This window comes from Pantherophis guttatus, chromosome 6 (genome assembly GCF_059756535.1).
Source record: "Pantherophis guttatus breed Tessera chromosome 6, ASM5975653v1, whole genome shotgun sequence".
Lineage (NCBI taxonomy): Eukaryota > Metazoa > Chordata > Lepidosauria > Squamata > Colubridae > Pantherophis > Pantherophis guttatus.
The window spans coordinates 100,239,111-100,251,378 of record NC_142068.1 but is presented as its reverse complement, the minus strand read 5'-3'; the positions used below and the strand labels follow the sequence as shown (position 1 = coordinate 100,251,378).

The 12,268-nt window shown below is 45.3% G+C and overlaps 1 protein-coding gene across 3 annotated transcripts in view; it reads left to right on the top strand.

Moving 5' to 3' along the window:
• Nucleotides 1-9,837, top strand: part of LOC117675759 (S-adenosylmethionine synthase) — a 60,224-nt gene extending 50,387 nt beyond the window's left edge. For all 3 annotated transcript variants that reach the window (XM_087872333.1, XM_034434724.3, XM_087872332.1), the window contains 2 exons: nucleotides 3,732-3,865; nucleotides 7,321-9,837. In XM_087872333.1, coding sequence (XP_087728459.1) covers nucleotides 3,732-3,865; nucleotides 7,321-7,423 — 237 coding nt within the window. In that variant the 3' untranslated portion in view covers nucleotides 7,424-9,837. The remainder of the gene's footprint in view (nucleotides 1-3,731; nucleotides 3,866-7,320) is intronic.
• The last annotated feature ends 2,431 nt before the right edge of the window (nucleotides 9,838-12,268 follow it).

Here is a 12,268-nt window from a genome sequence, read left to right as displayed (position 1 = left end):
CTGTTCAACATTTATGTGAAGCCACTGGGTGAGATCATCCGTGGTTTTGGGGTGAAGTGTCATCTGTACGCTGATGATACTCAGCTGTACATCTCCACCCCAGACCACCCCAACGATGCCCTTGATGTGATGTCTCGCTGCCTGGAGGCCGTGCGGGTCTGGATGGGGAGGAACAGGCTCAGACTCAACCCGTCCAAGACCGAGTGGCTGTGGCTGCCGGCGTCCCGATATAGTCAGCAGGTGCCATCGCTGACTATTGGGGGTGAATCTTTGCCCCCCACAGAGAGGGCTCGCAATCTGGGTGTCCTCCTGGACGCACGGCTGTCTTTAGAAGAGCATATGACGGCCGTGGCCAGGGGGGCCTTTTATCAGGTTCGCCTGATCCGCCAGTTGCAGCCCTTTCTGGACCGGGACGCCTTGCGCACGGTCACTCATGCCCTTGTCACCTCCCGGCTGGACTATTGTAATGCTCTCTACATGGGGCTCCCCTTGAAGAGCACTCGGAGGCTCCAACTGGTCCAGAATGCGGCCGCGCGGGTGGTTATGGGCACAACTCGTTGTGCCCGCGTGACACCCCTCCTGCGCGAGCTGCACTGGCTCCCAGTGGTCTTCCGTGTGCGATTCAAGGTGTTGGTTACCACCTTTAAAGCGCTCCATGGCATAGGACCCGGGTACCTTCGAGACCGTCTTCTGCCACCAATAGCCTCCCCCCGACCAGTCCGCTCCCACAGAGAGGGTCTCCTCAGGGTGCCATCAGCCAAGTTATGTCGGCTGGCGACACCCAGGGGGAGGGCCTTTTCTGTGGGAGCCCCAGCCCTGTGGAATGAACTGCCCCCGGAAATACGCAAGATCTCCGACCTCCGAGTGTTTCGTTGCGCACTGAAGACCCTGTTGTTCTGCCAGGCAGGGCTATCAACTTAATAATTTTAATTGGGGTATTTTAAATGTTTGGGGTTTTAAATCGGCCAAATCTATGTAATTATTTTAATTTTTAATTATTGTTGTGTGTTGTGTTTTTAAATTGGCTGTACACCGCCCTGAGTCCTTCGGGAGAAGGGCGGTATAGAAATAAAATTATTTATTTATTTATTTATTTTATTGTAAGTCTTGTTGTCAGCTTCCTTTATTTTTGACTCTACTTGTGAGCTATTTTCTTGAATCATTGTTAAATCATTTTCAATTCTTTGTATTTTATTATCCAAATTATAAATCTTGTGATCAACTTCCTTCATTTTAGACTCTATTTCTAAATTAATCTCTTTATCCATCTTTATCATTGCGTCTAAGAAATTTATCATATGTTGCTTGAATTTATCATACTTTTGTTGAACCAACTCTTTAATTTCCTGCCTAAATTTTTCAAGGTTCTGGTTCACAATCTCATCATGTCTTGCCATCTCCTCCAGAACAAATTGCGTTAGATCTTTAAAGCCATTCCTCTGCATCTGCAAGCTCAAAACTTGTTCATGTGGTTTATAAATGGGGGAGCTCCCCCCCCCACAGCTTGGTTGTCTGGCTTTGTCAATTTTAACGCCATCCTGCCACATAAGCAGATTTTTTTTTCCCTTTAAAGAAGAAAACTTCTCTCCAAACAATATCAATATCAAGTCTCTAAGAAGGAAGAAGCATGAAATAGGAATTTTTCTCTTCGCTTCTAGCCAGCGCTGTTGTCTCAATTACTTTGTAACATATTGAACTAGTCAAACGGAAGGACTTTCGCTTTCGGCTTTCTTCTCAAGCCTCAGCCAGTCGCCATTTTAAACTTTCTTTGTTTCCCCCCCTTCCACTCTTCTTTACTTTTAAAGTCAGCCTTAGGGTTATTGGAAATACTTACAATTTAGGGTCCCAGGTCCAGATTTCATCCTACTTGTTCAGATAATCTGTTAGTTTTCGTTAGTTGGTCTGGTCCCATCGCCTGGCTCTGCAAAGCGCAGAGTTCTCCCGAAGCCCGGAGCAGCGGCAAGCGAAAATAGGCAGCCTCATCCTGCTTCCTCCCCAGAGACAAAAAAAGAACTCTGGGGACTTCGCAGAGGGCTCTACCTGCCCTAGCTGGCTCTGTCTCTCGTTTCCTTACGGAAACGGAGTTTTTCGAGCCGCCTTTCAGCTGTAAAGGCGGCTCTTTACGGGCAACGGGGCTGGCAGTCTCAAGGGACCGTCGGGCAGGTGTCCACTGGTATTGCACCCATCCCTAGCCAGGGTAGAATGCCAATCCAGGAGAGATCTGGTCGGCTGGAGGCAGTCTGAGGACCAGTTGCTGGGGTGGAATACTAGGTCCCAACAGCCCCAGTTGTGGTCCCTGTAGCACCGGACTGGACTGGCTCAAAGAGCTTTGCTGCTGCACCATTCTGATTCTAGTGATGGCTGTCACTTCAGTAGACTGGGCCCAACGTGTGTGGTTATGGTACAACCCACTTCATGCTGAGTGAAAGGAGGCAGACGTTCCACTCAGTGGTGCTGCAGCTTCATGGCTTGGGAAAGGTGAATGTGGGTTGAACCAGTTCCCATCTGGGCTGCCCAGCTCCAAGAAGCTGAGCTGTGCTGCCCATGCTAAATTGGCTGAACTGCTCCAGGAGGCCCGCTAGTGACTGGCTGCATAACGGCAGCGGGAATCCCCACTCTTGGGAGTGCCTGCAGCATGTCTGTCCCAATACCCTCCACTTGAGGGCTGGGTCTGCTTTGCTCTGCTTCCACCTATCCCCTGGCTCTTTGGGCCAGGCACCCAGCAGGTGCTCTGCTTCTGTGGCCTCCTCCACTCCCACCATGGCTTGGGAAGGGGAGTAGATGGTCTTGACATAAATTGCCGAACCAGCCCCTGTGGCTTTCTGAATCGGGACTCCCTACACACAGTCACTCATGCCCTCGTCACCTCCTGCCTGGACTATTGTAATGGGGCTCCCCTTGAAGAGCACCTGGAGACTCCAACTGGCGCAGAGTGCGGCCGCACAGGTGGTTATGGGAGCAACATGGCACTCCCGTGTGACACCTCTCCTGCGCGAGCTGCACTGGCTCCCGGTGGTCTTCCGGGTGCGCTTCAAAGTTTTGGTTACTACCTTTAGAGCGCTCCATGGCTTAGGACCTGGTTATTTACGGGACTGCCTACTACCACAAACAGCCTCCCACCGGCCGGTACGCTCTCATAGAGAGGGGCTCCTCCGGGTGCCGTCAGCCAAGCAGTGTTGACTGGCGGCCCCCAGGGGGAGGACCTACTCTGTGGGGGCACCCACTATCTGGAACGAGCTCCCCCCGGAGATAAGGAGGATCCCGGATCTGCGCACTTTCCGCCGTGCTCTTAAGACCCTCCTATTCCAGCAAGCCGGCCTGGCCTAATTTTCTCCCCTTTCTTTTAAATTTTTAAACTGAAATTTTAATTTGTTTTAAATTATTGGGATTTTTAATTGTCTTGGGCTAAATTATTTAATTTGGTTTTAAATTGTTTCTAACTTTTGTATTTCTGTATTTTATCCTGTGCCTGTTCACCGCCCTGAGTCCTTCGGGAGTAGGGCGGTATACAAATTTAATAAAACTAAAACTAAACTAAACTAAATTGGTCCTCTGTTCTTTCTGATTAATGCCATTCTTTATTTGAATCTTTGGACAATCATGGACAGTTTTCTCCCTTCTTCTCAAAACCTGGACCTCCCCTTTTTACTGACTAAAGGAGTGGCCACCAAATGAATCTGTGGATGACATGTACAAAGCCAGCCTCAAAGTGTCTCCTTCTTGCCACCTAGGTTGCCTACGCTATTGGAGTGGCTGAGCCGCTGTCCATCTCCTTGTTCACCTATGGTACCTCTGCCTACACTGAGCAAGAGCTGCTCAACATTGTCCACCAAAATTTTGACCTTCGACCCGGAGCCATTGTCAAGTGAGTATTTCACTTTGGAGCAGTGTAGAAACAAATGGTGGAAACTGTTGCTTTTCTAGTCCTGGAAACTGAATGAAAATCTGAACTTCCTTCCATTCCATTTTGAGTTTTTCCAAAAGAATCAGGCTCTGACTGGGAAGTATTTATGGTGTGCTCTCCCATCCTTGGGAGTATGATACTCCTGGTGTGTGGGTGTGGGTGTGAGTGAGTGAGAGAGAGAGAGAGAGAGAGAGAGAGAGAGTGAGAGAGAAACCATTTCAAATATGTCACTCTGGAGGGTTCCAGTTTCATACTCAACAACTCTCCCTCTTCAAATAGTTCTTGCTACAATTTGGCCAAGTGGGAAAAGAGTCTTGGTTTCAAATGTTAGACAGTTCCAGGGCTTAAAACCTGACCTCTGACAAGGGGCAGATTTATAGGTGTGCCAGCAGTTCTGTCAGTAAAGGGCTAATTATCCAAGCGAGAGCCTGGAGTTTTTTGAGTGAAAAGATTGACTCGTCTGTAGGACAAAATGTTCCAGAGATTTTCAGTGAACGTCACAAGGAAAAATTGGCCTTCAAAAAAGCTCATGTTTTCTTCTGGCCCAGATTGATCCAGAAGTGAAATGGATGTATATAAATTCCTTTATTAAAATGACCATGGTTGCTGCTTTTTTTTTTTTTTTAATGTAACCTTGACTAGTAGCTCATTCCACGTACACCTGGACCTTTTAAAGCAGTTTGTTGTGGCACTGGCTTGTGGTATCTCCTTTCATAACAAGTACCTTGCTGGAACAACCAAGAGGCCTATTGAGGTCAGTGTTCTGGTCTGGAATGGTCATCAAGATACCAATGAAAAGTCTGTTTGTTCAAAACTTTTGCCTCATAGCTTATCAGATAAGTAAGTGTGGGGCAGGGAAACTCATCATTTATTGGAGATCAATGGCTGCCTTATCTGGTTTCCCCGTTGACTTTGCTTGTCAAGAAGGTTGCAAAAGGGGATCACATGACCCTGGGACACTGCAACCATCATAAATGTGAGTTATTTACCAAGTGTCTGAATTTCAGTCCTGTGATGTTGCAAAGGTTGTAAGTGTGATAAACAGTCCTAAGTCACTTTTCCTAAGTCATTTTTTTCAGTGCCATCCTAACTTCAAACGGCCATTAAATGAATTCTTGTAAGTCGAGGAATACCAGTGTAGCCCGCATCCAAGGGGTGGGGGAAGCAGTGGTGGGTTCCTACCGGTTTGCACCAGTTCGGGCGATCCGGTACCGATAATTCGCCAAACCAGTAAAGATGGCTGGCTGGCCACGCCCCCGAACTGGTCGCCACTTGCTCGCCCCGCCCACTTGCCCCACCCAGTCACCTCCTGGGCAGCAGAGCAGACTGTGTGGCACTTGTGCATGCGCACAATCTGCTCTGCAGCTTGCCTGCCTAAACTGCCTTCCCATACAGTGCCTGCCCTGTACCCCAGCTGAGTTGCCTCCTCAGGTAAGCATGCAAGTCGCGCTAGCCTCCCGTCCCTGTCGCTTGCCATGGCCCCTCCCACTGTCTCCACCGGGCTCGCGTGCCTGGCTAAGCTGCCACGGCCCAGCCCGGCTCCATTCCAGACCATGCTGCCTGTGGCCTAGCTTGCTGCGCCCCCCCACCCATCCCCGCCGGGCTCGTGATCTTACCTCCTTCCTCCCATGGCTGGTGGTAGAAGGGAAGGTAAATCAGCACCATTGAGGAACCACTCCTCAGCCCCAGCCATGTGTTTTCACTAGCACTAGCTTTTCATTCCAAGCAGCCCGAGCTTGAAAACACATGGCTGGGGCCAAGGAGCAGTTTCTCGTGGGCGCTGAAAGTACTGGCCTTCAACCTGGCTGTTTCTCTGTGCCAGGCTTTCCGGATGGGTCCCCAAAACACAGTGCTGCAAACAACTCTCTTTCTCTCTCTCCCAGCAAGAGAGCAGGGGAGAGAAAACAGCTTGCCGGAGAACACGTGAACGACTCCATGTGGTCTCCAAGTCAGTGGCTGCTGCTTCTGTCCCCTGCTGCTTCTTGCCTGCTGCTTCTTGCATTAAACAAAGGTAAAAGGGAAGCAGGGGGAGGGGGGGAAGAGAAGGAGAGAAAGAGGCTTTAATTTGCTTCGCATTGGAGGCTGGAGGCTTTTTGTTTTCATTCGCTCCGTGTTCCTCCTTCATGCAAAAAAAAAAAAAAAGCCTGATCTGATCTGGAACCGAATGTCATTGGAGCATTTCATTTCAGTCTTTAACCGGGCAATGAATTGAACCTCCTCCCGTAAAACAGATGCGATGTGGGTTGTTTGTCTAGGGCAGGGATCTCCAACCTTGGCAACTTTAAGATTTGTGGACTTCAACTCCCAGAGTTCCTCAGCCAGCTGGCTGAGGAACTCTGGGAGTTGAAGTCCACAAGTCTAAAAGTTGCCAAGGTTGGAGACCTCTGCGCTAGACCACTTTAGGAGCAAAGTGGTGGGTTTTGCTGGCATTTAAGGAGGAAAGGAAAGGAGGGAGGAAGAGAGAGAGAGAGAGAAAAGAGAGAGAAAGAAAGAAAGAGAAAGAAAGAGAAAGAAAGAAGAGGAAGGAAGGAAGGACCACAAACCCTGGCACTAGACGTGGCTTAAGAAGACGCTTTGAAACAGGATAGCACTCTAGGGCTGGAAGGGACGTTGGAGGCCATCTAGTCCAACCCCCTGCTCCAGCAGGAAACCTTATATCGTCTAGACTGTTTTGGTGCCTCCAACAGAGGAAAATTGCCAGAAAGGAAAAGGAGTTTACTAGGACAAGGCTGCCATGCAGAGGAAGGCAAGATAGTCCTTGACTTATGACCACAATTGAGCCCAAAATTTTGGTTGCTAAACAAGAGCGTTGTTAAGTGAGTTTCACCACATTTTACTCAATCCATGACCTCTCCTGGCTCTAACAGTCATGTGCAAGCTAGGTAGGGAAGAATATCTGAAGGTGTGTGTAATGTTCTAAATGTATAGAAGTTATAGTTAAGTGTGTGGTAGAAAGTGGATTCTGGGTGTGTTTTTCCAAATGTAGTAAGTGAGCTTGAATGTGTATAGTTTTAAAAGCTCTCTGTGTGTGTACATACACATACAGTATATATAGTAGATAATGTATCTTTTTGTGTGCCTATATACACTCTATACTATGTAATATGTATGTACACATATGGCGGTCTTTGAGGTGAGGAGAGGCCAGGCACCTTAACCCTAACCCTTGACGTGAGTGATGTCAAGTTGGCCACGCCCACACAGTCGTATGACCACCAAACCACGCCCACAGTCATATGACCACCAAACCACGCCCATCCAGTCACATGACTACCAAACTACACCCACCCAGTCACATGACCACTAAGCCACACCCACCAAACAAGCCACGCCTACAGAACCAGCAGTAAAAAAATTTGGAACCCACCCCTGGGGGGAAGCAACTTTAATAACTTTTTTTTTTTGTTTACACTTAGGGATCTGGATTTAAAGAAGCCCATTTATCAGAAAACGGCTTGTTACGGTCATTTTGGAAGAAGTGAATTTTCTTGGGAAGTTCCGAAAAAGCTCGCCTTCTAACTTTCTTGGGCCAACCTCTCTCCATTTCGAAGGAACAGTGTTTTACTACCCCGAGTGCTTCCATTGACCATTGTCAGTGCTGAAGAAAAATAATAATGGAGAAATATTCCCTCTTTGCTTTCTCTACGTATCAGTCCATGCAGACTTGGATAAATTCGGGGCAGACGGATGCCATTTTAATTTTGTCTAATGCTGCTATTTTGGGGTAGGGGAGAAAATTCCATTGGAGAAGACAAGAAGGGACTTAAGCCTACAATCAAACAATGGACTTTTTTCCCCCAATCCAGCAGACCTACTACATCTTTCTAAACTACTAATAGGAAGAAACCTTTTTCTCAGATTTGGTATGATTTCTCGATGTTTTGCAACAGGACCATTCGAAGTTCTGGCATCCTGCTTCCATGTGCTATAAGGAGTAGCTACTCTTGGAGTAAAACAGAACATTTCCCCTAGGTTGGAGATCTTTTTCAAGAGAAGTTCTGCCACATTTTACTAATTCTGTTCCAACTGTCCAATCCATGTTTAATTCTTTCTTGCTCTTTCCTCTCTTAACTGCCTTACAGATAGTCCTTCACGGATGACCATAAAGGAGTCTGCCTGTTATGGTCGCATGTCATAACAGTCATGAAAGCTGTAGTCATATAGTGAATGTGGCAGTTGTTAAGCAGAGGCCACTGTCATTAAGTGAACCCATGATTCCCTTGGGGGAAATTTTTGCCCCCCAAATGGAAATATCCGTTTTCAGCAAAACCCTTGCAGTCATGTGACTGAGGGACACTACGAATAACTGTAAATATGGCGAGATGTTCCCAACCCCTGATGCCCGCAAGGTGGGTCCAACACTCAAAATTTCAAATCTGGTTTTGAGTCCCCTTTTTGAAATCAGTCGTGACTTCAATGGGTCACAAAGCAAATGATCGTATGTCAAGGACTACCTGTAAAAGCAAACGTTTTAGACGCATGCTTGGTGCCTTTTATCAATACACATAAATGTTGCTGACATTTCTGGAGCCTGTTCCAGACAGTTTTTAGATACAAAAGGGTTTAAAAAAAGATTGCCAGAATAGTGGTGTAGAAGCCGCACGTTTCGGCCAATGGTTGAGTTGGCGTGACTGAACGGTAAGCTCAAGACATTCACGTGAGTTGGAGAGAAATTGTCAAGAGTAGAATAAATCCAGCAAGAGGTGAAGGAGGACATACGACGGAGGAGATAGACGTAGCAGCAACTTATAAAGCAAGGAAATGGAGAAAGAATGACTCTTGAGAGCTGTTGGAGAGGAGTAGGAGAACAAGAACCATTTCCCCAGTATTTTAATTTAAAATATCACCACTGTGTACTGACCCAAAAAGTCAGGATAGATGTTTGCTTCAATCAGAATAATATCTTGGGCCAGTAATAAAAGAGAGAGCCAGTCTGATCTAGTAGTGAAGGCATTAGGCTAAAAACCAGGAGGCTGTGAGTTCTAGTCCTGCCTTAGGCATGAAAATGAGCTGGCTGACTTTGAACCAATCAACAGGAGACCATGAGTTCTGGTCCCACCTTAGGCATGAAAGCCAGCTGGATGACTTTGGGCCAGTTCCTCTCTCTCAGCCAAACTCACCTCACAGGGTTGTTGTTGTGGGGAAAACAGGAAGAAGAAGGAATATTAGACCTGTTCCCCACCTTGAGTTACATCTAAAAGTAGTAAAGGTGGGATAAAAATATTTTTTTAAAAAAAGGCAGAAAGAGGAATGTTTCTCATGACCTAGAGAAATGGTTCTGCAGAAGCAAATTGGTTTCAGGTCCCATTTGATGCTTCTTAGTTCAACTGGGACAAGAATACAGATGTGTAGTTCTGCCTTATAGGCTGTGTTTCTTGAAATATGAATGTTGCATCAAAGGAAAGCTTCCCTTGCTTGGGGTCAGGAGGGAAGGAAGCCCTCTGTGCAAGGATCTTTGACACTTCTGTGCATCGTCTCATCAGAATTCAAATTCAGTATTTTACTTTACTGTGTTAAGCATCACATATGCTCAATGGTGCTATATCAATTGCTATTATTAAGAAATGACAGGCTGGTGTCATAATAATCACAATTCTGTCTCAGGATTACAAGCATATTTTGTTCCCATCCCTGGAAAAATCCTATCAGTGCCTTGGTAGATCTTTTGTTTTTAAAATTTGGGGTAGGCTTTGCCCTCCTTCCTACATGTCTCACTTTTTCCCACTTCTCTTGTGTGTGGCTTGCAAATCTCTCTTGGCGTTGATGGTTTTCTGTTTCTGATGTTTAGGTCATTTCTTGCATCGCCACCATCAAAGCTGTCTGGCAGGGGGAGATTTTCAAAAATGGGGGGAAGGGATGCAAACTACACTTTTACAATGTATTTAAAGTGCATAATTTTAATTACATTTCAATAAAGTTTCAATTTAAGGGGACGGTAGATCACTTACCCTCTTGAATTCAGCCACTGCAGAAGGAGAGTTGGGAATCTGGTACAAGCTTTCCTGCTAACAAATGTAAAAGGCACCAAGGTTTGGGAGCTCCTTCTCATTTCATCTGTGCTTCTGATGAAATGAAGTGCGTCTCTGCTCCAAAGCGGATGACTTTTAATACAATTTGTTGCAAAACCAGCTATGCTCATGATGTTTGGCCATTAGATGGCAGCATAGCCCAGCCTTGGTTTAGTGTTCACCTGGTTAAATTATTAACAGAATAAGACAACAGAGTTGGAAGGAAACTTTGGAGATCTTCTAGTCCAACCCCCTACTCAAGCAGGAGAGACCCTGCTTGATTTGCTCTTCCTGTCTGATGACAACCCAAAAGTTTTAAAATAACACAGGAAGTTTAGACTACAACCTGCAAAACTGCTTGAGCAATTCTAGGAAGGACAGTTGCTTTTCAGTAGGATTGGATCAAACTAAACGTGTTCTTTTAAAAAAAGCATCTAAGCAGACCTTGTCTGATTTCAGAGGGGGCTAAGCCTGTTGTATACCTGAGTAAAAGGTGGTCGGGGATTCCCGTAAAGATATCAACTGCTAACTGTGATGGTGAAAATGTTACAAAATGGACATTGTGGTGTCAGGATGCAAACTCTGCCCTTTTGTACTTGTTCTCCGACCTTGGATGCGAATATCTGAGTCACAAAGTTTGTGTTGTGGTTGCATGTTTTTGTCCCTTAATGGAAGGTGATGGCTAGATTGAAACGCACAATTCATCAGCGGAATGACTTTCCTCCAGAAGTTGTGGGTGCTCCATCACTGGAGGTTTTTAAGAAGAGATTAGACAGCCTCTTTTCCAGAATGGTATAGGGTCTCCTGCTTGAGCAAGGGGCTGGACTAGAAGCGTTCCAAGGTCCCTTCCAACTCTGTTAATCTATTCTCTTGGCCTTGGAAAAAGCTAAGCAGGGTCAGTTCTACTTGAGGTAACAGTTGGAGACCCCAGGCTGTAGGTTGAACTGGGAAGTAAAAAGTAAACATGCCCAAGGAAGAGGCAAGGGTAGACCTACCCTACCCTAAGTAAAGTATGCAGGCTTCTCTATTATTACATTTATTTATAAAGTCAGCAGAAGTTGAACATAGGTCAAAGAATGCTTTATATTTACAGCACAAATCTTCACATCTTTGTTGACAGATGAGAAATATGACAGGAAGGGCTTGAAGAAGAAAACCAAATTACAGGCTAAAATCCCATTAGGAGTAAATTAGTGGCAAATGTTAATATGTAAACCATCAATTCCTGCATGCCTGATCCTTACCTCTGATTTGCCAACTGTTGAAGAAACATCTTAGAACGAGGGAGTTGAAGACCACTTCCATTTTTTTTATTGCCCATGATAACTATGTGAAGATAACCATGAAGTTGCCTGCAGCCGAGGTCAGACTGAAGGCTTAAAGACCTATTCAGGGCCACAGGGAACTGAATATGTTTGGTTCTGTTAGTATGTGAATATGAGATCACCAGACCAAACTAGGACTGCAGAATAGGTGGGCTAGTGTTAGAAAAAAAAAATCTCAGAAAACTTCAGTCACAATCCATTTCAGTATCGTCAAGTAAAATGAACAGTTATGTCCATGTAAACTCTCATCTTGGGAATATCGTGGTCTTTGATTAGTTTTTAGTCATCCGCCAGGGTGAATATTTCTGATAATCCTAAAAATCTATAATCCTGTAATCTAAAGATAACAATGCTGAAATGATAAAACTGGAGGAAATTTTAATAGCCCTTAATAGAAATAAGGGAAAAATCCAGAAGGCAACGCCAAGCCACTTCCGTATTGTTGCCATGTAAACATCATGGACATGACTATCATCAAACTGTTGTCATGCATTATGTGATAGGAAGACAGAGTGAAGATCTGAAACCATCGAAGTTCATTGCAACCTCTTTCTTCTGGTTTTTTTTTTTTCCAATTGCAAAAGTTTCATATTTACATTGAATTTTTTTGGGGGGAGACATGGTTTCTCCTGCATTAAATCTACATTATCCATCTCTATATAATCTATATGCACAGACACAAACACAATATTTATAGCTTCTGTTAGGAAGGATTTGATTCCCCTCAGCCATTCTCTATCAAGACAGCATGTGAAGATAGACACAAATAAAAAAGGGCATTTGAGAATTTGGTGAGCATCTCAAATGCTGCTTGCAGAAGACTCTTTGCTAATAATACCTTTAGTGTGGGAGATGTCGGTGGTTAAAACTAAGGGAGGCAACCATCTTAACTTCCCTATAAATAGGTGGGTTGCAAATCTAACAAATAAATAATTGCATCCTCTTTTCTAAAAGGGGGGGGGTATTAACAAATCCTTGGAGATGAAAAAAAAATAGTGTTAATTTTCAGCTATAAATGAAGTCAAGTAATC